The sequence below is a fragment of the Fonsecaea monophora genome (assembly GCF_001642475.1).
Source record: "Fonsecaea monophora strain CBS 269.37 chromosome Unknown Scaff64, whole genome shotgun sequence".
Taxonomy (NCBI): Eukaryota; Fungi; Ascomycota; class Eurotiomycetes; order Chaetothyriales; family Herpotrichiellaceae; genus Fonsecaea; species Fonsecaea monophora.
In genome coordinates, this window is record NW_019173995.1 from 67,259 (window position 1) to 92,530 (window position 25,272).

At 53.7% G+C, this 25,272-nt stretch overlaps 12 protein-coding genes across 12 annotated transcripts; 5 read left to right on the forward strand and 7 right to left on the reverse strand.

Moving 5' to 3' along the window:
• Positions 1 to 125: 125 nt before the first annotated feature.
• On the forward strand, positions 126 to 494 carry AYO21_07872 (hypothetical protein; the record flags this gene model as incomplete). The annotated part of the gene is made up of 1 exon (XM_022657825.1): positions 126 to 494. The coding sequence occupies one exon, from the start codon at positions 126 to 128 to the stop codon at positions 492 to 494; it is 369 nt and encodes a 122-aa protein (XP_022509852.1).
• A 125-nt stretch (positions 495 to 619) lies between these two features.
• AYO21_07873 (hypothetical protein) lies at positions 620 to 1,015 on the reverse strand (the record flags this gene model as incomplete). The annotated part of the gene is made up of 1 exon (XM_022657826.1): positions 620 to 1,015. The coding sequence occupies one exon, from the start codon at positions 1,013 to 1,015 to the stop codon at positions 620 to 622; it is 396 nt and encodes a 131-aa protein (XP_022509853.1).
• A 500-nt stretch (positions 1,016 to 1,515) lies between these two features.
• Positions 1,516 to 2,502, forward strand: AYO21_07874 (hypothetical protein; the record flags this gene model as incomplete). Its single annotated transcript, XM_022657827.1, has 1 exon — positions 1,516 to 2,502. One exon carries the CDS (start codon positions 1,516 to 1,518, stop codon positions 2,500 to 2,502), a length of 987 nt encoding a protein of 328 aa, XP_022509854.1.
• Positions 2,503 to 2,722: 220 nt separating this feature from the next.
• On the reverse strand, positions 2,723 to 5,233 carry AYO21_07875 (hypothetical protein; the record flags this gene model as incomplete). Its single annotated transcript, XM_022657828.1, has 2 exons — positions 2,723 to 4,838; positions 4,908 to 5,233. The coding sequence occupies 2 exons, from the start codon at positions 5,231 to 5,233 to the stop codon at positions 2,723 to 2,725; spliced, it is 2,442 nt and encodes an 813-aa protein (XP_022509855.1).
• A 480-nt stretch (positions 5,234 to 5,713) lies between these two features.
• On the reverse strand, positions 5,714 to 7,512 carry AYO21_07876 (hypothetical protein; the record flags this gene model as incomplete). Its single annotated transcript, XM_022657829.1, has 2 exons — positions 5,714 to 6,988; positions 7,039 to 7,512. The coding sequence occupies 2 exons, from the start codon at positions 7,510 to 7,512 to the stop codon at positions 5,714 to 5,716; spliced, it is 1,749 nt and encodes a 582-aa protein (XP_022509856.1).
• A 1,656-nt stretch (positions 7,513 to 9,168) lies between these two features.
• On the reverse strand, positions 9,169 to 10,310 carry AYO21_07877 (hypothetical protein; the record flags this gene model as incomplete). Its single annotated transcript, XM_022657830.1, has 3 exons — positions 9,169 to 9,821; positions 9,922 to 10,005; positions 10,067 to 10,310. 3 exons carry the CDS (start codon positions 10,308 to 10,310, stop codon positions 9,169 to 9,171), a joined length of 981 nt encoding a protein of 326 aa, XP_022509857.1.
• An 857-nt stretch (positions 10,311 to 11,167) lies between these two features.
• AYO21_07878 (hypothetical protein) lies at positions 11,168 to 12,922 on the reverse strand (the record flags this gene model as incomplete). The annotated part of the gene is made up of 1 exon (XM_022657831.1): positions 11,168 to 12,922. One exon carries the CDS (start codon positions 12,920 to 12,922, stop codon positions 11,168 to 11,170), a length of 1,755 nt encoding a protein of 584 aa, XP_022509858.1.
• A 775-nt stretch (positions 12,923 to 13,697) lies between these two features.
• Positions 13,698 to 15,521, reverse strand: AYO21_07879 (hypothetical protein; the record flags this gene model as incomplete). Its single annotated transcript, XM_022657832.1, has 1 exon — positions 13,698 to 15,521. One exon carries the CDS (start codon positions 15,519 to 15,521, stop codon positions 13,698 to 13,700), a length of 1,824 nt encoding a protein of 607 aa, XP_022509859.1.
• Positions 15,522 to 16,341: 820 nt separating this feature from the next.
• AYO21_07880 (hypothetical protein) lies at positions 16,342 to 18,309 on the forward strand (the record flags this gene model as incomplete). The annotated part of the gene is made up of 1 exon (XM_022657833.1): positions 16,342 to 18,309. The coding sequence occupies one exon, from the start codon at positions 16,342 to 16,344 to the stop codon at positions 18,307 to 18,309; it is 1,968 nt and encodes a 655-aa protein (XP_022509860.1).
• Positions 18,310 to 18,362: 53 nt separating this feature from the next.
• Positions 18,363 to 19,655, reverse strand: AYO21_07881 (hypothetical protein; the record flags this gene model as incomplete). Its single annotated transcript, XM_022657834.1, has 1 exon — positions 18,363 to 19,655. One exon carries the CDS (start codon positions 19,653 to 19,655, stop codon positions 18,363 to 18,365), a length of 1,293 nt encoding a protein of 430 aa, XP_022509861.1.
• A 2,633-nt stretch (positions 19,656 to 22,288) lies between these two features.
• On the forward strand, positions 22,289 to 23,341 carry AYO21_07882 (hypothetical protein; the record flags this gene model as incomplete). Its single annotated transcript, XM_022657835.1, has 2 exons — positions 22,289 to 22,403; positions 22,455 to 23,341. 2 exons carry the CDS (start codon positions 22,289 to 22,291, stop codon positions 23,339 to 23,341), a joined length of 1,002 nt encoding a protein of 333 aa, XP_022509862.1.
• A 406-nt stretch (positions 23,342 to 23,747) lies between these two features.
• On the forward strand, positions 23,748 to 25,220 carry AYO21_07883 (hypothetical protein; the record flags this gene model as incomplete). The annotated part of the gene is made up of 2 exons (XM_022657836.1): positions 23,748 to 24,123; positions 24,256 to 25,220. The coding sequence occupies 2 exons, from the start codon at positions 23,748 to 23,750 to the stop codon at positions 25,218 to 25,220; spliced, it is 1,341 nt and encodes a 446-aa protein (XP_022509863.1).
• Between the last annotated feature and the right edge of the window lie 52 nt (positions 25,221 to 25,272).

Here is a 25,272-nt window from a genome sequence, read left to right on the forward strand (position 1 = left end):
TATCGTCCATGATCGCAATGAAACCGGATCATGCTCACCAGGAAGTCGTCTGAGTAGACCACATCTCTGTCCTCATATCTAGTCCCAATTACTGTACCCTCCACGAACCCCAAGATCTCTTCGCAATGTCCCTCTCACCATATTCCGTCCAACATGACTTTGAAGTCCAAGAGTACAATAAACGTCGCGCCGCGTGGAAGCAGTCTGAGAAGGTTCGCAAACAACAGGAGAAGCTCCTCAGAGACCAGGCCAAGCAGGACCGAAAAGCCGCATTGAAGCAGCTGGCCATGGCGGAAAAAGGTATTTTGCATCGATCCCCCGTGATGGTTATCGCGCATTTGCTGAGAACCACAGACACAGCAAAGCCTCGAAAACCCTTTGGGTGGCTGTCTCGGAAAAGTCGTTCAAAGACTGACGCCTTCGTGGCGGAGGACAAACTCGATGTCGACAGTGACTCGGATGAAATCACTCTGCATGAAGCGCTGGGCGTGTGAACACCATAGCCTTGAACGACGGACATGGGCTTTGCATGTCGAGACACGTTGTTCCATCACCTCGACAGATACATTAGATATCGTTTCGGCAGAGGAGGATTCTTTTTTTTTTTCTTTTTTAGCGGTCACCCCAGACTCCACAGTCCTTTTGTCGCCCCTTTTGCAACAACACCGCCCAACCACGACCCTCTCGCCACAATCGCCAAACTCACGCCCCTGACACCGACCCACTGACTCACCGCGGCCGTGACAGCGACCTCATCGTCACTGGGAACGCGGATCCAGGCATCGGACCCCTCGACCTTCAAAATGTCCACGGGGATGGCTCCCCCGGTCAGTCCGAGATATTGCTGAAGCGCCGCCGAGAGGTACGAGCGCAGGGTGATTTCGTCCAGCGCCTTGTCAGTGTGCAGAGGGATGGTGTGCAGGTACAGGTGGAAGTAAGAGTATGGAGGGTTGCGGAGAGTGAATGTGGTGGTGATGGTTGGTTCTTTAGCAGCGGCGCTGGTAGTTTTGTTCATTGTCGTTGGGTGCTAGGGCGGTTCGAGTATAGAAAGTCGGCGGTGTTTGGCGGGGAAATTTGTAGAATGATGGGATCCCGTCACATGTGTCTTTACACACAGAGAGAAGAGTGTGTGCGAGTGGTTGGAGGTTGTGAGAGAGAAATCCGACCAGCGTCATTTACGGGTTTCATTTGATTATGACATTAGTATTTCCAGCACATCCGCACACAAAACTTACCGGGATATGTGTCATTACAGAATGTCAGACAAGGTTCTTACCGTTCCAATTAGTTCCAATTTGAGACTGGCTACGATTGGTCTCCCTCGACTTCGCATTCACTCGAAACAAGGACGTCGTACTAGGACTGTCACTCTTGTCAACCGCCGAGAGCAAGATCTTCACATCAAAGCTAGCGTGCATACTCTGTCTGCCCGGTGAGTCCATGATTTCCAGGCTGAAGCATCTCTCGCGCCAACTTCAACACTCGCTCCCACCATTCCCTGTACTGTCCAGGACGATGGCGTCCTCGTCATCGCCGCCACGGCCGACAACAACCACATTCAATCTCCCCGACACTGACCCCGAAATCCCGGTCACCCATCCCTCGACGCTCACCGAGGACCAACTTCTCACTTTCCCGGCCTTCAAGACGTGGCTGGATACCCTACAGAGGAATCTCTCCCTGCAGCACAGCTCGGCAAGCCACCCGTTTCACACGACCCCGTACTCCCTGAGATCCATCGAGATTCAATCCGCCGACTTCTTCTCCAGCGGTCGTCTCGGCTTCCTTAAGCTGAAAGCCACCGTGACCAACGACAATGACGAGTCCTTCCCCGGCTCCGTGTTCATGCGCGGCGGGAGTGTTGCCATGTTGATCGTCCTGACGGCGGCGTCGTCGTCGCCTGGCACTTTCCCCAAGCAATCATCCGCGAGAGGTACGACCTCCTCCAAGGCAAGGCCTCAGCCGGGAGGGAACGACGACGACGACGAAGAAGAAAAAGAGTACGCCATCTTGACGATCCAGCCCCGCATCCCCGCCGGTTCGCTCAGCTTCGTCGAACTGCCCGCGGGCATGATCGACGACAGCGGCACGTTCGCGGGCGCCGCGGCCAAGGAGATACACGAGGAGACGGGGCTGGAGATCTCGGCCGACGAACTCGTCGACATGACGCGACTCGCCGCCTGCGTCACCACCGACCCACAGAAGAGTGTCTCCTCCGAAGGAGAAGAAGAAAGAAAAGGCGACGAGCAACTCCAGTCCGCCATGTACCCGTCCCCGGGCGGCTCGGATGAATTCATCCCCATCTTCCTCGCCCGCAAGACGCTCCCGCACGCCCAGATCGAGGCCCTCAAGGGCAAACTGACGGGGCTGAGGGATCACGGCGAGAAAATCACCCTGCGAATCGTCCGGCTGCACGATGTCTGGAAGGTCGCGTGGAGAGACGGCAAGACGCTGGCGGCCATGGCGCTCTACGACGGGTTGAAACGGGAAGGAAAGCTATGATTCTTTTCTTTGCAAAGGAATCTATCCAGTTCAGTGGTGCTTTTTGTTTTCCATTCGCGCGCTCCTCTTTTCTCTCCTCGTTCCTCGTGCCCTCGAGCCATGTCTCCGAGAAGCTGGGTATCTTATACAGTCCTACATCATGAAAGAAAAGAGCCCACGAGGAAAGAATCTACAGCTGGGAGTCGGTCTGATGCCTCAACCTAAAACTACCCACTCACTCCTAGCGAGCAGCAGATGACGGTCCCGAACCGTTCGGCAGCCCAATCGTGGCCAGGTACTTCTCGTGCACCTTCCTCTGTGCTTCCCATTCCTTCTTCAGCCTCTTCACCCGGCTTGCTGTCAGAGGCGTCCCGTCCTTGGCCGTCGTCGGCACACCATCCCCGTCCCATGACGAATACTCCACCGAATGTGGCGGTTTGAACATCTCGGTCGGACTGATCTTGGCCTTCTGGAGCTTCTCCTGCGCTTCCCTCTCGCGCTGTCTCCTCGCCTCCTCCTTTTGGCGGGCCTTGTCTTCCTTTTCGCGCCGCGCAGCCTTGAGGCCTTCGGTGACGGGCCGGACCAGCGCAGGGGCGTTTTCTCGATCTTCAAGGAATATGTCGAGTTGCCAGAGATCGACATCTCGGACTCGGTCGCAGAGCGCGAGGATCTGTTTGTTGATATCAAGCGGGGGTTGTGTGCCAGTGGGGGTGGAAGCTGTTTGGAGGGCGTCCCTGCTGAATTCGCTCAGTGCACGGGCATACGAAGGTCGCGGTCTCCCGAGTGGAGGGGTATCTTCAAGCCCTGTCGGTGTGGTAGAAACGATTTCCTGGACTTTCTCGGCTGTGATGGATTTGGCAATGGCGGCTTGCCGCAGTTCGTCACGTATTCTGGCCAGCGGATACACAAATTCTTTTGCGGCGTCGGGAATCTCTATGCCTTTCCAGCCGACCAGATTGGTGTCTGCTGGTTCAGAGCCATTCAGGCCGAAGATGTTGACTAGGCGTGTAACGAAAAGGCCGACCCTGCGATGATCGGCTGCAGTCAATTCGGAATTTTTGGCGCTGTTATTGTATGTGTTGATTAGCTGTGAGATGGTGTTCATGGCGACGGGTGTGTTGAAGGAGTCGAGTAACGCATTTCGAACCTTCTCTTCGGCGTCTAGTACGGCGTCTTCGAGACTGGCTCGCTGCTCATCGGAGGGTTTTGTGTTCTTCATGGCATCAACGGCATTGAGAAAGAAGTTGTCCACACGGTCTTCCCAGTTTCTGCCTTCGGTGACCATGTCGTCCGTGATCTCTATCCCGTCCTTCCAGTTTCCGAGCAGGAAGACAATCCGCAAACTCCTGGACGTCCAGTCCTTTCTCACATGGAGGGCTTCTCGGATGGTAGTGAAGTTTTTCAGGGATTTCGACATCTTTGAACCTTGAATGGACAGGTGGCCCATGTGGAGGAAGTAATTCACCCATTGACCATGATTCGCCCAGAATGCCTCGCTCTGGGCGAGCTCATTGTCGTGGTGAGGAAAAGCCAGATCGATCCCGCCAGAGTGGATGTCCATCTGTTGACCGAGCTTCCCAGACGCCATGGCTGAGCATTCAATGTGCCACCCCGGCCGACCAGGGCCCCATTCGCTGTCCCAGCTGGGCTCGCCGGGCTTGGACGCTTTCCACAGGGCAAAGTCGGCATCGGACCTCTTGGCTGAGGCGTCCTTTTGTGACAAGGCACCTTCGCCGTCGGCCTGCAGTTCTTTGTCGTTTTTGTTCCAGGGCTCTAACCGCGCATAAGGGTATCCGGCGGCCTCGAACGCTTTGATGTCGAAATACACCGAACCCTCTGACGTCCGGTATCCCATCTTGTTGTCCACGATCTTTTTGACAAATTCTGCAATCTCCTTGCCGTGCTCGGTGACCCGGACCAGGTCATCCGGATCCATGACGTTGAGGTCGTGCATGTCCTGGAAAAACCGGGCTTCGTATTCCTTTGTCAGTTTCGTGAACACGGCGTAGTCGTCCCCACGGATCGTTTTCCCAAACTGCTCGTCCAGAACCAGGCACATGGGATCGCTCACGCGGTTGTAGAACTCGTGCGGGGTCAGGAGTTTGGGATCTTGCATCAGGGCCTTTGCCGCGTTGCGGGCGGTGTTGATGTGCATCTTGATCTTGGCCTCCTTGTCACCAGGCTTCGTGCCAGGCTCCAGACTGCCCCCCGCGAGGATGTCTCCATATATGTGCTCGACGAATCCGTCAAACGTCTCGGGCGTCGCTGAATCCTTGGGTCCGATGCGTTTCAGGTTCTTTTGGATGTAGTAGAGCCAGGCCTGCCGGGCGTCTTGACGGACTTGATCGTCGATGTACCTAAGATGGGTCCAAGTCAGCATCTCTATATGCACGGAAGTGTCTGCGGCTGCCGACAACAAAACATACCGGTGGTTCTTCTTGTATTCATCATATAGATGCCGTTGCCTCGCTCTTAAAATGATCTTATCATCAATGTCGGTCGTGTTCATCACGAGGCGGATCTTGAAGCCAAAGTAATCACGCAGAATACGTCGGATGATGTCCGTCGTCACATAGTTGCGCGCATGGCCCAGGTGGGCATCGTCGTAGACCGTGGGACCGCAGGCATACCACGAGATGTGGCCTTGCTGTATAGGGACAAAGGGGACTTTTGACCGGGTCAACGAGTTGTAGATCTTCAACTGCGGCTGGTGGGTGGTGCCCGTTGGCATGGTCCAGGGAGGTTGAGCCATTCTGGTGGATTTGGTGCAGAGTCTCAGAGCTGATGAGCAGAATGGACGCTTCAAAAAGCTCATGAGACTCTAGGCTTCTCTTACTGAGTCACCTCCCCTTGAGTTGGGCGCAGGCAAGGCAGTTAGTTTTTGAGTCACGCAGCGACGAATGGAATTTCGATTTGGACTGGAATGAGGCTCGCAAAATCATCGAATAATAATAAAAATACCCCGGAGCCACTTGTGCCACTTTCACCCACTTAAATATGAGGAGGCCACAAGCAAACAAGCTAGCTTGTTAGGACCTTTTTTGGACTGCGGGTCGGATGCTATGGGCGCCTCATTCTATGAGTGATCATCATTTTCGTTCCTGAAAGGAATGTAAAGGTACCGAGTACAATCAGTGCATCCATACAATTTGAGCATCTCTGTCTCTACAAAATTGCAAGTTTGTTCCTTGTAAATGCTTGAGCCATGCAGAAACGCCTTCTAATAATCCTGTCACGATTTTTTCCAAACAACCCACGAAACGCCTCTCTTACTGGCTCCCTTGTGCTGTGAGAACCATTTGTAGCCCATCCAGGCCATCTTGGATGCCAAACCCCATAGAAACACAGCAAGGAGGAAGCCCCACCAACTCCCAGAGCTTTCTCGTGGAGCGATATCCGAGTATCCCAAGATCTGACCCTCGCGACCCAAGGCGCCAACGCGGAATTGGGAATACTGAGATAGTTGAGATAGATCAAAGCTTTCTTCAAAGAACTCCTTATCAATGAAATCGAGATCGGTCCATTCCTCCTCTTCTTGCTCTCCTGTGCCACCTCCCTGCAATACCCATGCCACTACTTCAGTCGCTCCATTCCAACTGACGTAGAGTATATCGTCCAAGATGGTGGCGGCTGGCGGCTGTCGAGGCTCACCGACCCAGTCCGCTGATCGGTAAGCCCTATACGAAACTGCAGTAGTGAAGACATGAAGCCATGGTGCACCGTAATGGACCTCGCACAGCAGAGTGCCGTCCAGAGAAAATTCGCTCAAAACTGGCGAGTGGCCAAAGCCCACAAACATGTGTCTGCTGTCAGGAAGGTATTGCGCCGACCCTTGAGAAGGTGTCCGTGTTTGATATTGAGAAATATAAGAATGCAGGAGGGTTACAGTCCGGTTGGCGATGTCCAGTTGGAGCATTAGCGCTCGACTGTAGGGACCGTCGACATGCAAGGGCCCTCCCTCCTTGTTGTCGAAAAGCGTCAGAATCCCTTCTTGTTCGTCCAACCATCGGGCATCGTGCTGCCACCTGAAGTTGAGCGCGTCGCCCCCTGAAAGATCCTTGAATTGATTACGTTGGCCGCCAAGGATCCACATAATCTCGCCATCTGGGCTGATGCAGGTGACCGTGTGGGTGTGGCGCGAAGAGATGAGATAATTGCCTTTGGAGTCTTTGTCGACGCTGTTGATGTGGAAGAAGTCGAAAGGAATACTTTTGATATATCCGCCGAATGGGTGAGTCATGAAGGTCTCATTGACCTGAAAATGCTCCGAGGCTTTCCACTCGAAGAGCAGCTCACCAGTCGCAATATCAACTTCCTGGAAGCCACTGTCGGTGACCCATCCATTCTTCCATTTTCCCAATGAGGAGAGGTCAGCTGGGGTGATGTTGTAGAATGTTAACAGTGCGGTATTGTCTTTGGTGATCTTGAACTCGTGCAGGTCGCCTTCGATGTCGCTTCCTCGAGCAACTGCTGCAACTGTGTGTTTGATCTCGTACGAGCTATCCAGCTAGTCCTTTCATTAGTAGCGGACATATGATGACAAAGTCGCAAACTCACCATGTAATAGACGCCTTTGCCCATAGTCCCTCCCTTTTTACCGGACCAGAACGTCAAGTATTGCTGACCCATATAACTCTGCACCTTCAGGTTCGTCGTCACATCAAAATTCTGTCCTTTCCAAACAAGCTCACTGTTGCTGTCCAGGATAGCTGGACCAGGATTAGGCATTGAGCCACCATTGTAATTGAGAAAGGTATATCCCTTGTCACAATTTGGGTCATATTTGCTTATGCTCACTCGCGGCGAACTCAACCCATTGGAGATATATGTCTGCGATGGTGAACCACCATAAAAGCCCAGATCATACAAGGTCGGATTCAGCGTCGGAGACAACCAGATAAGGAGCGGAATTGCAGCATATGAAATGGTTAGGTAGAGGGCAAAAGCACCAGCGACAACAACGACTGCCCAGAGGAGAAGCCTGATGGCAAAAGGCTTCATCTCGAAGCGCCGATGCCCCATGAGAGGCATTGGAGCAGGGCCAAGGCAGCATTGTAGCTATCCTTCACGCAGAAAGAGGCCAACACGTACTATATGTAAAAAAAATACAGCTGTTTCATGGTGGACAAGGGGAAAAAAGGACTAGCGACGATACCAAGCGACGGCTTGTCGTCTTTTGACCAACCACGAAGACCGCCACACTGTTGACGACATACCCAGTTCAGCATCGGAAAGGGTCGACCAAAGTGGCGGTTGATACATCGGCGGTTTGATTTAAGACTGTGGGCAAACAGTCCGCGTAATTTCGGGGACGTGATAGTGGGCATTCGAGCTTGGAAGAGGGTAGATTTTCCCTTGTCCCACGACGCTGGCCAGGTTAGCAGCTTGAGCAGGTAACATGTGGATAAGAATGCCGCCGCAAAGGAGGCTTAGCAGATGCAATGAAACGGGATCCTATCAAGACGGCATGAGACGCGACAAGAGTCAAGTGTGGGGATAAGTAGCGGATGCCAATGCTTGAGGTGATGCTCGTCTCTTCTTGTCTACATGGATGGGCGGGCTTGGTGTCTTGATGGTGGCATGGGCGGGCATGAATGTCGTTGATGGCTTGCATTGCTCCATGTCACTGGTGGTATTGCGCCACCAAGACCTTACAAGATGGAGGAAGCTAGAGAATGTCCTGGCCAAAGTCTGCGATCTCATCGTACCAAGTCGACTTGGACAAGCACACCCGGGTCATTTTCCGGTGGGTTGTGATTTGACTTCCCAGCCTCAGGATGGCTCGCAAAAACTGCCCAGAGGAGGATGGTTTGCGACGATATCGGCAGTATGAGGTATACAGGGTGGATATGCCGCTGGGGTAGCAAGAAATGGATGTGAAGTGCAGGTGAAGCGCAGCGCAGGAGAGAGAGAGAGGGAGGCAGAGAGAATGAGCAAGATGCCGTCCAAGCCGGATCAACCACCGCAGGTGCCACACACCAACCCACCCGGTAATTATCCGCCTCGCCGTCTATCTTTCTGTCACTATGTACTACTTGGACGAGTAATTACTACCACCACCACCACCATCATTTTCAAGACTTGCCGTCTGCACCTTCACTCCTTCGCCAGAACCGAGTTGGGCCTCCGCGCCACAGTTCAAATAGACACTCGGAAGTCGGCCACGGGCTCCATCCCTCAGTCATTGATCGACACTCTAGCATGACAGCCCGTAGCCGCTATCAGGGCCGTACCCACGCTTGACAGGATCCGGACTGGTACAGCAGAACCAATAATTGATGGGATACTCCGAGTACAAGTAGGTGAAGTTGATCAACACCAATCCCAACCCTCAATTCCCCAATACCGGGTGACAACGACCAGGCACAGGACCAACAACCGAACACCACTATCGATCCTATCCACACCCACGTGCATCCATCGTTCTGCTTTGCTGCCACCCAGCCTACACTTTTGCCGAAGCCAAGACTCTAGCTCGAGATATTCGTCGCCACCAATAACGGCGATATCAGAGGGTACCAAAGGCCGGCGAAAGAGTCTGTCCTTCTCAAAAGAGGAAAAGAGCAACCACCCAATAGACACCATCTCGGCACTATCACTCCGTGGCATAGCCGCATGCCCTCTTGCCATCTTTGCTCCAGCCCATTCTCGTCCTAGCTACCGCCATTCGGTGCCCGGAACTTCTCCTCAGGACAACTCCAGCGTCATGTGGCCCTGCGAAAGCTTAGCAAAAGGGCCCTTGTCTGCATTCCTTGAGAACTGTTGTTCCCTTCTCCTAATCCCCAGATATGGCAAATAATGGCCTGGGTGAACGACAATGAAGACAATCACCACAAGGAACATCAGCGCCGAATCAAAGGCATAGAAGAACCACTCGTGATCGATGAGGTAATTGCTCGTCCCCAAGACGAATTCGATGAAGCGAAGCAGCGTCCGAATCAGAATCAATACATTGGCCACGTTGATCACCGTCAAGAACAACTGCCAGTTGCGCTCCTTCGGTAGTGACACATCTCGAAGCGTGGTCCTCAGCAGGACGTTGAGTCGCAGGGCGGCGAAGACGAAGAAGCCGAATGATGCCAACTGTAAACCCAGTCCGACCAGCACCACGTTTTTCCCGGTGTTTGCGTGCTCTTTCGTGTTTGCTCCGGCGACCATGGCGCCTCCAATGACCTGCACAAAGAAGCTGAAGACATCCGATCCTACAAACACGGGGGTGATCCTGCGTGCAGGCACCCACAGATGGCGAGCTGTCTGAAAGCGTGGAGGGACCACCCATAACACGACCCGGCCGAACGCCATATAACAGGCTGCCGCCATCACGGCGGGCGCGACGAGAACTGGTTTGGTGGTTAGCGGAGAAAGAGAATGGTAAGAAATATAGGGGCCTCTAGTTCCTTGCCGGGTTGCTATGCTTTCTTTTGTTTGGGGGCGACCTACTCATAACAGTCTGGACGATGAAGACGCTCTTGCCATCGAGATTTTTGATGGAAATAGATCGAGTCAGATATCCAACAAACTCCACTGTGTCAAGGTCAGGACAGCCATGCAGCAGCAAATGGAGGGTACGACGGGTCAGACTCACTAGCCACCGCAAAGTTCATGGACCACCAAAACCAGGATCGGTGCCAGAACATCATGCCCAGATTCGTGATCGATGCAGCACCATACAGCACGAGAAAAATGACCGACGCGGCAAATGATGGAACATAGTTGTATCGGCCTTCCTTTGCGAAATCTTGAGGAGACTTGTTGCCGGACTCGCTCTCGTTGACGGCTCGAGAAGCAAGCTGGAGGAGGGTTGGAATAGATCTGCCCAAAGCGTCCATGATGCCACAGGGTTTGATATGAGGAATTAACAGTTTCCGAGCAGTGCAATAACTCAGTTGACTGGCGACAGACCTGAAGCGCCAACTTCTAGAAGGATGACCACAGACAGGCTGCAAGCTATAGGTAAGAAAATCGTCTTCGTGGATCTATGCTTCAATGTCTTATTACACTGGTCGAGTATGCTCCAGCCGGGGACAATGAATCGGTGGCAACAAGGTGCATCATATTTGTGCCATTCCCGACGCAAAGCCTTTCGCAGGCCCATCTGGATCGGGTCCTCGAAAAAGACTACGAGTGCCACCCCTGAGTGGGTTGTTTCAGGCACTAATAACATCGCACTTCTCTTAGCGAACAGGTCTCAGGCAGCAGGCAATCTCGAAACCCATTCCAAAATTGGCTGACAGTTCCACAGCTCGCAACTCTTTCCGCTTGAGGATTAGCCAGAGCCTGATGAAAGAAAACCTAGAGGCTCGATTGGGGCGGTGCTTCTGGACGCAGACATTATGACAAACTCCGAAGAGGTTCTCACGGTCTGTGAATTCAAGCCTAGAAGGAAGACGTGCCTCTCAGGTGTTGCCATGGAGTAGATTGTCCTCGTCATCGATCCTGACGGGAACAAAGTCACGTGGCAGGCTGAATCTCATGGTTACGCCTTGAGGCGGCCTTGCAAATCGCCGAGATGGATCCATCAGCTAGGCTAACATGGCAATAGGCCCCTTAATAATGGATGTCCTGTGTGTTCAGCGCGATATCAGATCCCACCAAGGCTGACTCTGGTGTGGCTTCTAGAAACAGGGGTAAGGCATTACATTGTCCCGAGATGCATCGCCCTTGGGGCATTCAACTCAGCCACTAGTCACATGGCATTCTTTGCGACCTCTGCGTTCACCTCCGACTCTTTGTCCTTAACACCGTTTTGGAGCTGACCTTTCGCTCTTAGTTTCGCTTCCTTCTTCAGTTGGCGCTGGCTCTTGGGCGCATGCGATACCATCTTGACATGCTTCGACCACCTCTCCTGTGCTAAGGCTTCGTCTTCTTCGGTCCAGAGCCTTGGTAATACGGCAAAGACGAGGTACGAAGTGTGGGTTTTCACTTCGGCCTCTGTCCTGTGCACGAGCCTGCCTCCGTTGAATGGTAGTTTTCCCACGTCGACTTGGTGTTGCTGGTCCTTGACCTTTCTAGACTTGTTGTCTTCATCCAAGCTCTTTCCTGTGTGGAAATCCTTTAATCGTTGTTCTACCTCTCTGAGTCGAGAGACCGCCTCCTCAACATTCGCAGCAAAAGCGTTGGTGCCGCGCATGCCATTGTACTGCAAGCCGGTGTATTCTCGTCGAACGTCGATGCGCTTGTGTTGGACTTCGACCATCTCGATCTCGATCCAGTCATATTTCCGAAGCGCGGAGATGGTTTTTTGCGCCTGTTCGATACAAGGGCTAAATGTGCATATATGGACCGCCGAGTGAGGGTCGAGGACGCTGGGGGAACCTTGCTGCGACAACTCGCGCGTCAAATGTGGAAGAGCTTCCCACGGACAAGGCAGGTCCAGAAAGACGGCGTTTGCGTTGGGAGACGTTTTCTCGCCGGTGGGAATGTCTTCAGAATCGTAGATCAGAAACCCATCTCTGTAGACATCTCGATGCATGGCGTGCACCACGGTGTCTAGTCCGTGCTGGACCATCTCCGCCTTGACCTTTTCGTGCCGCTCGCGGTGAAATTCGTAGCTGAATACTCGTCCGAACCGGTCGATGTCCCCGTGTCCCTTGGCCTTGTCATCTGGCGTGGTTTCTCCAATCCCCTCTTTCTCTCCCTGCACTGCGTCGGGGACGTCACTGCTCCTCCCTTCCTCCTCGTCCGCACTTTGACGAGAACGGTGCTCGTCTTCGGGATACCCGCAAAAGACAGCCCTGGCGGCGGCGTGTGTGAAACTCCCGCTGCCACTGCCCGCCTCGATCAGCCTGCTCCCCGGCCTCGCGCGGATCCGGTGCAAGATGTAGCTGTAGTCGGGCGTGTAGACGACCTGGGTCCGGTGGGGGAGACTGGTGGTCCAGTTCTCGGGCGTGGGCGGGAGGACGTGCACGAAGCCCGACTCGGCCACGACGGCCTCCTTGACTGCTGCTCCCTCGACCGCCCCCGTCCCTTCTCCTCTTTGCACCCCGTCTTGCGGAGGATTTACCTGCTCGCTTCTTCGGCCTCCCTCCTCTTCGTCCCCTTCCACCACCAACTCCTCCTCCGCCGCCGTCTTTATTCGCCTGTCTTCATCTTCCAAGAGCGCTTCGTCGGCCTTTCGTTTCTTCCCGCCGCCGCCGGAGACGACATCCTTTCCCTTCTGTTGTTGCTGCTTCTGTTTCTGCTTCTGCTTGATCCGCCCCCTCGAGCCGGTATCGACTTTGCTGGCCCGGATCTGGCTCCCCCAGGGAGCGCCGATGATGGTCGAGTGCGGAAACGAGCCGAACCGCGTGTTGGTCACCACGCCCTCGGCGTACCCGTCGTCGGCGTCCCGGGTCACCTGTGTGGAGAGAACGACGGGCAGGGCCTGGTCGCGGCGCAGGTGCAGCGAGGCCAGGTCGTGCTCTTTGGCGACGCGCGTCGGGGTGAGGAATGTCGAGACCATGGCTAGGTGTCCCCCCCTTTTCCCTCTTCACGGTCGTTTGGCTCTCGTCGATTCTCCTTTCCCTATTCTACCCTCTCACTCACTCTCTTTCCAACGCTTTGATCTTGTCGTGCAGCACGGAACAGATAACCAATATCTTCTAAATCCTCGATCTGGTGGTAAGAACAGGGCCCCCGAAGGGCAAAGACGAAAGCTCGACAACAAGACCCGAAACACCTTTTTGCGTTGAAATTTCTCGTCTATGTTTTAAAAACCCGTGGATATTGCCCCAAAAGATGGATGAGATACCCTTGAAGACTCCTGTGATAGATTTCTAGGTTTGAGTAAGTATTAGTTTGGGGATTATTTTGTACAGGCTGAGAAAAGATTTTGAAGGTGAAGAGGAATAAAAGTGAAGAAGAAAGGATATGGCACTCGAGTTGAGTGGGAGAGTTTGTTTGAAAATTGATATCACGTGTAGATAAGGGTGGATGATTTTCTTATCTGTAGGTACTGCCAGACCAATTGTCTACAGCACGCAGTACTTGTCGATAAATGGACCTCGTACCTGCTGTATGTCGTACAGCCTCGCAATGTCTCCGTAGGTAGTTAGGTATGTTGTCCAAATTCATTGACATGTTCAAGCGCATATGCACGTCATCCCACATGATCTAGTGATGTATATATGAAACTCGTGGCCCAGCATCCGCCTTGTTGCACCATCAGGCTGATCCCTCCCTCCTTGCTCCGACCCTCGCAATATATATCCATAGACACACCGTTGGTTTCCCTACCCTCATTTATCCCATGGTTTCACCGCCGCCTCACACACAAGTCCAGCCTGCGGTAACTCGCCGTGGGCGAAGAACCTTTTCAAGATCCCAAACGTGCACACGCTGGGGTTGGTCGTGCCCGCGCAGTGTCCCGGCATATCCTGGGTGACAACGACGCTGCCTTCATGCCGTTGTGCCATTTTGAACGCATTCCGCACCGGCGTCACCGGGTCCGCTGTGTTGCCGATGAACAGCAGCGGGCTCCCACGTGGGTCGTAATCGGAGAGGTTCGACTGGAACGGACCAGTGAACCGGTTTCTGGGAGAAGGTCGGTTGGTTGGATCCCAGAGGATGCAATGTAGGGTAATTTCGGCCCAGATGGATCCTACCACGGGAGATTGTGATAGCAATAGATCCAGGTACTTTGTAAAGTCCCGCTTCGATCGAAAAGTGATGTCGTCACCATCCCCACAGAGGATAGAGACGCTGGATTCTAGTTGCCACGGATAACTTGACGGGAGCGGTAGGTCCTTTCCGATAAAGCCGTCTGGTGACGGAGCCATGTGAGGGACATTTGGAAGCAGTGGTGCAAAGTCCCCAGATTCAGGGAACGGCCAGCTCTCCCACGCTGACATGGCTCTAGAGATGTCTTGCTCCATCAGAGCTTTGAGAACCAAAGCCAAAAGCGGCCACAATTGGATGGGTTGATATAGGTGCACATGAATGATGGCCTTCATGTTGAAGTAAGTGAGGATGTAAGCATTGTCGTTTTGGACCAAGGGTAAGGGGTTGTTCTTGAGGCCATCGACAAAGTTCTCTACTTGCCATCGCATCTCTTCAGGCCCACTAATCGTAGGATCCGATAGAGCACACTTTGGCCCGGCATCGAAACAATACTCGAAGAACTTGGTCCACGACTTCATATTGTCCTGGAGATTAGTTGTCCATCCTGTAGCAATATAGTCATCTGCGTCGACAACCCCGTCCAAGACCATGCGGCCAATTCGGTGTGGAAACATAGAAGCAAAAGTATTTCCCAAGAAGGTGCCATACGATAGACCCCAGTAGTTAAGCAGCGGAGGACCCTCGTTTGACTCTGCCGAGTCAAGCGCCTGTTGATTACGAGCATGACTGTCTTTCGACCTCAGCTCTCTCCGCAGATGTATGTCAACTTGATCAATGATTTCTATCATGTCGTGGGCCACCAACGCCGTACTCACAAACTGACGAATACTTGAACCATCGGGAAATCTGCCTTTGCTCGTTTGTGCGCAAAGAAGGCCAAGGCTTTGGTCAATGGCCCATTTAACATTCAAGGCATTGAGATTGGATTCGAGACTTCCAGCGCCTGCTGCCAGGAGACTGAGAGTGTCTCTCACAGCGTCATCTTGAAAGCAGGCCAAACTGGGCGTTGAGAATTGTACACCACGGGGGTCGAAAGACAGGATCTCAAAATGCTTGTCACCATCCAGAATATTTTGGATGCTCTTGCCGGACCAAAGCAGGATGCCCACGCCGGAACCGCTTGGGCCTCCAGGATTGATGACCACTGTGCCTCCAAAAGATTCATCCCCGACGTCCACCACAGCAGGCAACCTCGCGATCGCTAAAATGACCGAGCCAGGATTCGACGAGTTGGACCAGTCAAGGGGCACCTCTAACCTGGCGCATTCAAAGGAGTCATAACATTTGTGGTAGTGAAGCTCTCTTGAAGATGGGATCTCGGTCCAATTGAAAGCGTCACTGGTGTTGAGGCCAGCAGGATACGGGTGGGCGAAGGACGCAGAACCATGTCCAATGAGCTCAATAAGGAGGCATCCAAATAGCGTGCTCGGCTGTGGTCTCATTTTGGTTCACCCTGTTCCCTGACGCACGGGGATCGATGATAGAAGTCCCCAGTGATGGATGGAGGGGAAGCAGAAGCAGGTATATACCTCGAAGTTCGGATCAACGAAGGGAATGAGGGACGGGTCGCCTCAAGCGAGCCGAGCTCCCACTAACCAGCGATACAGCTAGGCAACAAGGATTAGCTTTTGTTCAGGGAGGGAGACAGGCACACCGCAAGGTGCGCCAATCCCCGCGCTCATCATTTGTGGCCAAACGGAGTGTGATGGCACATGAACCTCAATGCAGGAGTTGTCTGCAGAGTCAAGGAGTGAATGGTAACATGAGGATGGACTGCGCATGGAAAAACGGGCCCTCAAGACATTTATTATGGAGTCGTCTGTTCCGGGTACCTATGTCCCCTTGTACCGAGTACTGAAAGCCCGCTAGGTGGCTGTGTACCTATGTACCGAGGCGCCTATGATCCGAAGCTCGGGGGCTATGACGAGGTTCTTTATGGGGGAGGGTGACACCTGGCGAGCTCTAGCACTGCCTGAGTCGCCAAGCAATTAAGTAAGGCTTATCTGAACATGTAGGCGCTTCTTTAACTATGGATTGCCTATGAAATGGACGTCAAGCGGTTACATCATCATAGACACGCGTAAAGATATTACACCCACCACGCGACGCCATCACGCCCTCTCACGTTCACGGCATTGACAACCATTCAGTTCTAGAGACCACCAAATCCCCGGTGCCGAACAAGATACTGCGGGAAATGGAGTGATCAAGCCTTCATCCACGGCGCGGGCGCTAATGCTCTACAACTGAATTCGCTGTCCCATGTCTTCGTCGCAGCCCTTTGTGCCCTCATCGCCTCTCACCCGCGCTGGTGCCAGGAAGAAGTCGCAGTTCACGTACAAGCACCTCCATCTCCTCAGCCAATCGTCCACGTCTTGTCCCTTGAGGTGCATCGCACTGATCGACTACGATGCCTTCTATGCGCAGTGTGAGATGGTGAGACTGGGCGTGGCCGAGACCCAGCCACTGGCAGTCCAGCAGTGGCAAGGTCTCATCGCTATCAACTATCCCGCCCGGGATTTCGGTTTGAACAGACACGTCACCGTCACCGAAGCAAAATCAAAGTGTCCGCAGATTGTGATCCAGCACGTTGCGACGTGGCGCGAAGGCGACGACAAGTGGGCGTACCGAGACGATGCTGCAAAGCACATCCAGACGGACAAGGTGTCGCTAGATCCGTATCGTCTGGAGTCGAGGAAGAGTCTGGCCCTCGTCAAGGAGATCCTGCCCCCACCGCCGATACAGCGTGTCGAGAAAGCCAGCATTGACGAGGTCTTTCTCGACCTGTCGGCTCAGATCCACCAGATCCTGCTGGAAAGGTATCCGGAACTTCAGTACGTGCCCTACGACGATCCGACCGAGAACTTGCCCCTGCCGCCCTCAACGGCTCTGAATTGGGAGGCAGATGCTCTGGTGGACCTCGATTCCACAGAGACGGAAGACGACGACCCTGATTGGGACGACGTGGTCATGAACATTGGCTCTGAGATCGTCCGGGGTGTGCGGAGGACGATTCGCGAGAAGCTGAAGTACACCTGCTCAGCCGGTATTGCGCGTAACAAGATGATGGCCAAGCTTGGAGCTGGGTATAAAAAGCCCAATCAGCAAACTATTGTCCGCAATCGGGCGGTCCAGCACTTCTTGTCCGGGTTCAAATTTACAAAGATACGCAATCTGGGCGGCAAACTCGGGGATCATATTGTCGACACCTTCAACACGGACGATGTCACGGACCTCCTCACGATTCCCCTCGAACAACTCAAGGCCAAGTTGGGCGACGACACGGGAACGTGGCTTTATGGAACGATTCGTGGCGAGGACAACAGCGAAGTCAGTTCGCGGACGCAAATCAAATCAATGCTATCTGCTAAATCTTTCAGACCGTCTATCAACACAACGGAGCAGGCTAATAAATGGCTAAGGATTTTTGTAGCAGACATCTATGCTCGCTTGGTCGAGGAAGGCGTGCTCGAGCACAAGAGAAGACCCAAGACCATCACTCTACACCACCGGCAAGGCGGACAGACCAGGTCAAAACAACTACCGATACCTGGAGGCAAGAAGATCGACGAGATGATGCTGTTTGAACTTGCCAAAACCTTGCTCGGACAAGTCATTGTGGACGGAAGAGCCTGGCCGTGCGCAAATCTATCGCTCAGTGTGGGCGGCTTCGAAGAAGGTGTGTCGGGTAATAAAGGGATCGACACGTTCCTGCTGAAGGGAGATGAAGCCAGGGCTGCGATGGATGTCCCACCACGAAGTAACACTGCAACACCGGATGTCGATGAAGGCCGGCCTGAGAAGCGGCGAAGATTGAACGAAGGTCGGCCTAGCATTGCCCGCTTCTTTTCCAAGGGCGAGAGCACCGGGGAAGGTGAAGACGAGCCCGAAGCCGGCCCTCAGGATCGGGATTCCAGCGGACAAGCTGGTAGTGAAGGGATCCCACACCAAGAAAACAGCCATCCTCCACCTCAATTGCACCAACAAGACATCGCCACCTACTTCTGTCAGACGTGCCAGAAGTCAATCAATGAAACCGACCGAGGCGAGCATGAAGACTGGCATTTCGCCAAAGAACTTCAAGCCCAAGACGCGCCCTCTGTGACGGGCCCGACGAATAGTCGCCCTCCTGGTCAGACCAACGCCAAATCGAAGCGTGGTGGTGCGAGTAATTCTCGAGGGCGAGGCTCAAAGGTCGAGAAAGGTCAAAGTCGCCTTGCTTTTGGATAGCTTGTAGTGGCTTTTGGATAAATGAACCACCGCCAGGGAGACGTTGGGTTGATTCAAATGCTCTGATCAGCATACTCCTTGTTGAACGCCCGCCCGATGACCATCCTCCTGATCTCGCTGGTGCCAGCTCCAATCTCATATAGTTTTGCATCCCTCAACAACCTCCCAGCAGGGATTTCGTTGATGTAGCCATTGCCGCCCATCAATTGGATGGCGTCCAACCCGCACTCACTCGCCCTCTCGGCAGCGTAGAGGATTGCACCGGCACAGTCCTGCGTGCGGATGTCGCCCTCTTCGTCAACCTTCTTTGCCGTGTTGTAGGTGTACGCTCGCGCAGCCTGGAGCTTGGTATACATGTCGGCCAGTTTCCCCTGGACCAGCTGATTGTGCGCGATCGGGGTGCCGAACTGCTTCCTCTGGTGGGTGTAGGGGAGGACCAGGTCGAGACAGGCCTGCATGATGCCCAGCGGGCCCGCGCTGAGGACCAGCCTCTCGAGGTCCAAGCCTTCCATCAGCACCCTGACGCCCCTGTTGACTTCCCCCAGGACATTCTCCTTGGGCACGAAGACGTTGTCAAACACGAGTTCGCCCGTGTTGGAGCCGCGCATGCCCAGCTTGTCCAGCTTGCGCGCGACCGAGAAGCCCTCGAACGTCTTTTCCACGATGAAGGCCGTGATGCCCTTGCTCTTCTTCGCGGGCTCCGTCTTGGCGTACACGACGATGTAGTCGGCCTCAGGTCCGTTGGTGATCCACATCTTTGTGCCGTTGAGGCGATAGCCGCCGTCGACGGCCTTCGCCGTGGTCTTCATGCTCACGACGTCGCTGCCCGCCGAGTGCTCCGACATGGCCAGCGCGCCCACCTTGTCCCCGCTGATCAGGCCGGGCAGGACCCGTTCTTTCTGCTCCTTTGTCCCGTTCAGCGAGAGCTGGTTCACGCACAGCTGTGAGTGCGCCGCGTAGCTCAGCCCGATCGACCCGGACGCCCGCGAGATCTCCTCCATGATCACGCTGTGTGCTTGGTATCCCATGCCCAGGCCGCCGTACTCCTCATCCGCCGTCGGGCCCAGGAAGCCCGCCTCGCCCAGCTTCTTCCACATGAAGTGCGGGAAGTCATTCTCTCGGTCCGTCCGTGCGGCCACTTCCTCGGGGATCTCGCGGCGGGTGAATTCTTGAACGCGTTCGCGCAGCTCATACAGGTCTTCGGTGGTGGGAGGCGTGAAGTTGGCGGGATGTTTCGATGTCGTCGACGCCGTTCGCAGGACAACTCTTGAATGTACTGGAAGGGAAGTGGTACGGGAAATACGAACGCCCGAGCGAGCCAATCTTGGGATCAAAGCGGACGGCATGGCGGTCGATACTTGAATTCTGTACAGACTGAAAAGAAGTATCCTTCACAGGATCTGGCTGATGCTGTAAAATGATGGGTGTTTGGTCAAGAAGAGACGAGCGAGGTCAGAGTGAATAAAACCCACTGCTCCGCGTGCTGGGCAAAGCCGCGTCTAACCGCCGTTGCCGAGGGAGGCTTCAATCAACTGCGGGGGAGTGTTACACTACTACAGCAGTGTACACACGCACGCACAAATAATGTCACAGGATTCTTTGCAAATGTCGTTGTTGGGCTAAGTGCACTCAGTGTACCTCGTACTTCTCCAGTTGCTGCTAGACAGCGAGATTCAGCCTTTGAGCGAATCATAGTTATGTTCAGATCCCATCCGGCACATATACATGGGCAATCCATTAGAGAACCACAAGTAGCCCTCAACTTTGGAATGACATGCTCAACCTCGGTCACTTTTCAGCGAAAATTCCAGCTAATTCTTCCTCAACTCCCATGGTCGCTCGCACGGATGTCAGTGCAGATAATGTGACTTAATTTCAGTGGCCTTGTGAAGTGTTACAAAACCCCAACCTCAAGCCACCTGAGGCTACTTCATTGAGCATCTGATGGATCTTGTGGATACTCGTAGAGGCGCAAACGCTGGAGGATTGAGCCACGAATGCGAGCATCTGCACCTAAACTCTGTACGCTGGTGGCTGATTGTTCCGACCAGCAAATACGGGAGGAGCAGCGGAGCTGACTGATTGTCGGTCCCATGGAAGAAAGACATCACTAGGACGCCCGAAACGTCAGCGAGGACATAGACTAGAGAGACAAGTTCTTTTCTCACTTGCGCTGACATGGCAATCCGCAGTGGGCGCATGCATGTACAGGAGACGAAACTTTCTCAATGACCGCTCTTCTGTAGTGGTCACCATCCGATTTGATGACTTCACCTGCAGGGCCTTTGTTGATGACGCCGATGAACTTCCTGAGGCTTGGTTAAGGAGAGCAGCCCAGGGTGTAGTGCAAAAAAAAATTGGTTACCATTCGTTGATTGTTGACATGAGGGCTATGATTCTGGAGACCTCGTCAATCACTCCGGGTCTGCAATGAGCTGGCCGGACAAATTGATATTCGTTGATGTTGTCATGAAATGGGAGGCCAGGGGGGTTTGTGATGCGCCAGAATTGCTTGCTGCTATTCTTGGTATGGTAGGACTCGAGCAAGAGAAGTCTGCGTTCAGCCATCTTTCCTTTCCCTGGAGTTCCGAGATGGGTAGAATCGATTGAAACAGAGGGCACAGTCAGTAGTGAAGCGCTCGAAGGAAGATCAAAGGCCAGCGTGCAAGTTTGCGGTGGTCAAAGAAAAGGCAGGTGAGCGCGCCTGCTGGTTGTGCGCGCGACAACATTAGGAGCCTGCAATATCCTCATCTGTTCATTCGCGCACCGGCGATTGCAATGTGCATAAAGAAGCCAGATGAGCTGTGGGGTTGTGCTGGCAATAGATGCGAACTTCGTCCGGCATCGTTATGCTCCTACATCAGCGTTTGCGCAATGTCTTGCTTCCTTTTGAGCGTCTCAGCATCAACATCCACCGTCCTGAATAAGTCTTCCTGATGGACAAGGAGAGTACAGAGTCAAGTGTTAGCGGTGATATGATGAGACTGTAAGGCTGCGCACGGCTGTGTTGATCGGCCATGGCCTGCCAATCGGTCGCCGATCGATGGGACAAGAGGTGAAGGTGCAAGATCCGGAAATCCCATCGTCAGCCGCAGTCAATGTCGTCAATGTGGCGATGCTCGGAAAAACTGCCCGGTTTGAGAGTTTTCCCGATTCCGACTCACTTTCTCTCCTGCGGTCCCAAGATCCCAAGATTCACACATCGTCTCAGCTTCTGTCTTCCGACTCTTCTACATAACAAACAACCTGCAGGAATTCCTGTATCTGCAGCTTTGTTCCGGGTTTGGTTTTCATCAACGATGTCATGGGCATTGTATCTCTCGGTACGACCAAGTATTGACCGCTTCTCCTCCGTCACTTTCTCACCAACCACAGTGAAACGGATCCCACGCCCCATGCAGCGAGCCAATCGAACAACAAGATAGCGTCATTGTACATATCAAAATGCCATATCTTCACACGTCTTTCATTGTTCAAGCCGAGCCTCTTCGAGCTAAGCATGTGCGTTTTCTGCAGCCTCCCGCTGTGGAACATCACACTAGCAACTGCAAAATGTGCGATAACATGGTCAAACAACATTGCCACTCATTATTGTCCATAATTTAGGTCTTTCTCAGTACCCACAACACTCCCTTTGGCCACTCACATGGCGTTGCCCACTTGATGATGGCGTCAACATACATCTGTCGCGTCTCTACAGCCAACCCTTGTATGCCGTGCAGAGGGTGCCAAGGTCGTGCCGGTCACCAGGTTACTGAAACAGAGACTCCCACTGGATGACATCTATATTCAGGTCCTTACGGTGAGAGTTGGTGTCTCTACAGTCATCAGCGCCTCCTACGTATACCTTCTTTTGAGTATCATGAAAGCTTCTTAGTTAGGCAGATATAAGGGAGACTATTGACACCTTCAGACCACCTCCCTCCCCTATTAACTCGTCCAAGTGTGCAAACCCATCGAATCTCAAAATCGGATAATCATGGCACCCGTTGCTATCACTCCCCCACCAGTCGAACCCAAGCTCGGGCGACCTGGTATGCATCGCGCCAACACTGCCAACATGGGCACGAAGCGAAAGATCATCTGCTTCTCAGGTATGCCTGTCCGTATTAAAGAACTCGGCTCCATCTAACAACCCATGTCAGACTTTGACGGCACCATTTTCATGCAAGATACCGGTCATACTCTTTTTGATAACTTTGGTTGCGGTCCAGAAAAAAGGAAGATCTTGGCGCAGCAGCTAGAGTCTGGAGAACGCAGCTTTCGCGAGGTCTCAGACGAGCTCTATGCCTCACTGGATGTTCCGTTCGAGGACGGCTTCGAGGTCATGAAGACCGCCCTGGCCATTGACCCAGACTTTGAAACCTTCCACGAGTTCTGCGTCAACAACAACATTCCTTTTAATGTCATCTCAGCCGGACTCAAGCCTGTCTTACGCAAAGTCCTTGACCACTTCATTGGCGAGCAAATGAGCAAACACATTGAAATTGTGGCCAACGATGCCAAAATTGCCCACGATGGCAGCAAATGGGAAGCTGTGTGGAGACATGACACCGACCTTGGTCACGACAAAGCCCGATCAATAAACGAGTATCGGGCAGCCGCACAGCTAGAGAGCGACAACGGCACAATACCAATGATTGTTTTTATTGGTGACGGCGTCTCAGATTTACCAGCAGCGCGTGAAGCCGACGTACTTTTCGCTCGCCGAGGATTGAAGTTGGAGGAGTATTGCAATGAGCACGGCCTCTCGTACATTCCTTTCGACACATTTGCCGACATTCAAAGGGAAGTCATTAAGATTGCCAAAGTTGATGACGAAAAGACACATGGCAAAGGTCTGCCATCCAACTTCAACCCTCGCGCCAACATGTGGAGAAGGGTCAGTAGCCGGGCCGCTGTGCCTGTGTTCGCAGCTCTCAGTCCGCGCAAAGAAGAGAAGGCTTTCTTGTGGCCAGAAACTTTTACTCAGCCAGCTACAGTGCCGAACAAGGAGGAAGCGACGGCCGCTGTCGCAGCTCCAGTGGCGTAGATGGCTGGTTTCGTTAGATCAGATCCGACCTTGGACACTGGTAGTTTTTCGATTTTTTGGTTTGTCGAATCATAGCGGGAAGCAATGGTTGATTGTGTTTTGAGACAGCTCACAGCGAGAAAGAAATAGAAATAGATCTGCATAGACAGACTAGTATTCTAGACAACATAGAGATCGAGTGAAAGAAAACTCTCCTGGAAGAAATGTGACAACGAATAACAAATATCTTCCACAACAGAACTCATGCTTCTCTCGGTGAGTTCTTTGAGTCCAGCAAACCAGCCAATGATTGCGATGAAATACTTTTCTCCAACATAAACAAATTTTGGATATATACATATGCACACGTCCGATACTCCAACCCTCCAACTCTGTATCGGCTCGATTAAACAATACACCTCTACCAATGCCACACGTTGGTGATAGTGGTGGCGGCGGTGGTGGTGGTGACGTTGCCGCTGCTCCATCACCCGCGCAACACCTGTCTGTGCCTGCAACTTTTGCGGCCAAAAAGTCGCGGATCCTTGCAGACCTCAACCAACCCGAGGGCGCGTACTCGGACAATTCGCCCAAGGGCACGGTGGACGCGCAGATCCGCGACCTGATCGACGAGATCAATCGGTACGAGGGGCTCGTGACGACGAGTAGTTGCGCGGGCAGGGTTGCCGTGTTTGTCGAGGGGCCGAGAGTCGAAGGGCGTGGTGATGACCGCCAAGATGGCGGGCATGATGAGGATGAGGTAGAGACGTGGGCGGGGCAGGATGGGCAGCGAGGCGGAGGACGTGAGGCAGCACGAGAAGAAGGGGGAGGAGGAGGAGGAGGAGGAGGGAGGGGGGGAGAAAGTCTGAGCGTGGAGGTAAGCGGTAAGGTAGGAAGGGGGAAGACAACGACGACCACGACCTCAACGTCTCCAGGAGGCAAAGGCGGAGGACGCTGGCTTTATGTCTCGCATGATCCTATCCCTGTCCCTGCCCCTCCTATACGGATCGCCAATGCCAATGCCACTGCCACCGCAACCACCCCTGCCGACGCCGTCCAGAGCACGGATGAAGCAGCGAACCCAGCAGCAAACGAGCCGAAGCAAGAATACTTTTCCACCCTCTTCCAGCTGAGTAGCCCGTCACGCTCATCGCTGTCTTCTTTCCCAGCATCATCTCCCCCTCTGGCATCTCGATCATCACCATCTCTGACCCTATCCCTCCTGTCCCCCACGGACCAACCGTCCCAGCTGATTCACCTGACATTCTCGCCGCTGATCCTGCACGTCCACTGCGCGACGCTCCGGCATGCCCGCCATGTGCTGGCAGCGGCGGTGAACGCGGGGTTCCGGGAGAGCGGGGTGCAGAGTCTGCGCGCGCTGGACGATGCCGAACACGGCGTCATGGTTGCCGTGAGGACGGCCGGGCTGGCTTTTGAGACGGTCGTAGGTGTTGCTGTTAATGCCCAAACACCTCGGCAGGAGACGGTCACCTCTCCAGCGGGCGGCGAGGATCCCGGCGGTGTGGGAATTGACATGGCTCAACCCACAGGCCAAACCGAGGCGATGATGCATAGGGTCGTCGGCGAGGAGTACCTCGCCCTGTGCGCCGCGGTGGTCAACGAGCGATTCGCGTGGAATGTCGAGCGCAGGGAACGGTTTCGACGCGAGCTGAAGAGGACGATGGGCAGGGAGGGATCGAGTCCCGATGCAACTCGTGAGAACAAGACCCAGCCAGAGTGGGAAGACAAGGAACAGCGGAGGAGGCGGAAGAGACAAGAAGGGCTCGAGAAGCAGAGGATCAAGAACGAAAAGGACGCGACGAACAGCACGACAAGCCACCGAAATGAGGTCGAGGTGGAGGAACTGGATCAGGATCTCTCAATGCTGGACCTTGATTGAAAAAAGCACTTTCTACTACCTCTTCTTCCGGCTCGTGGACTGTACCACATGG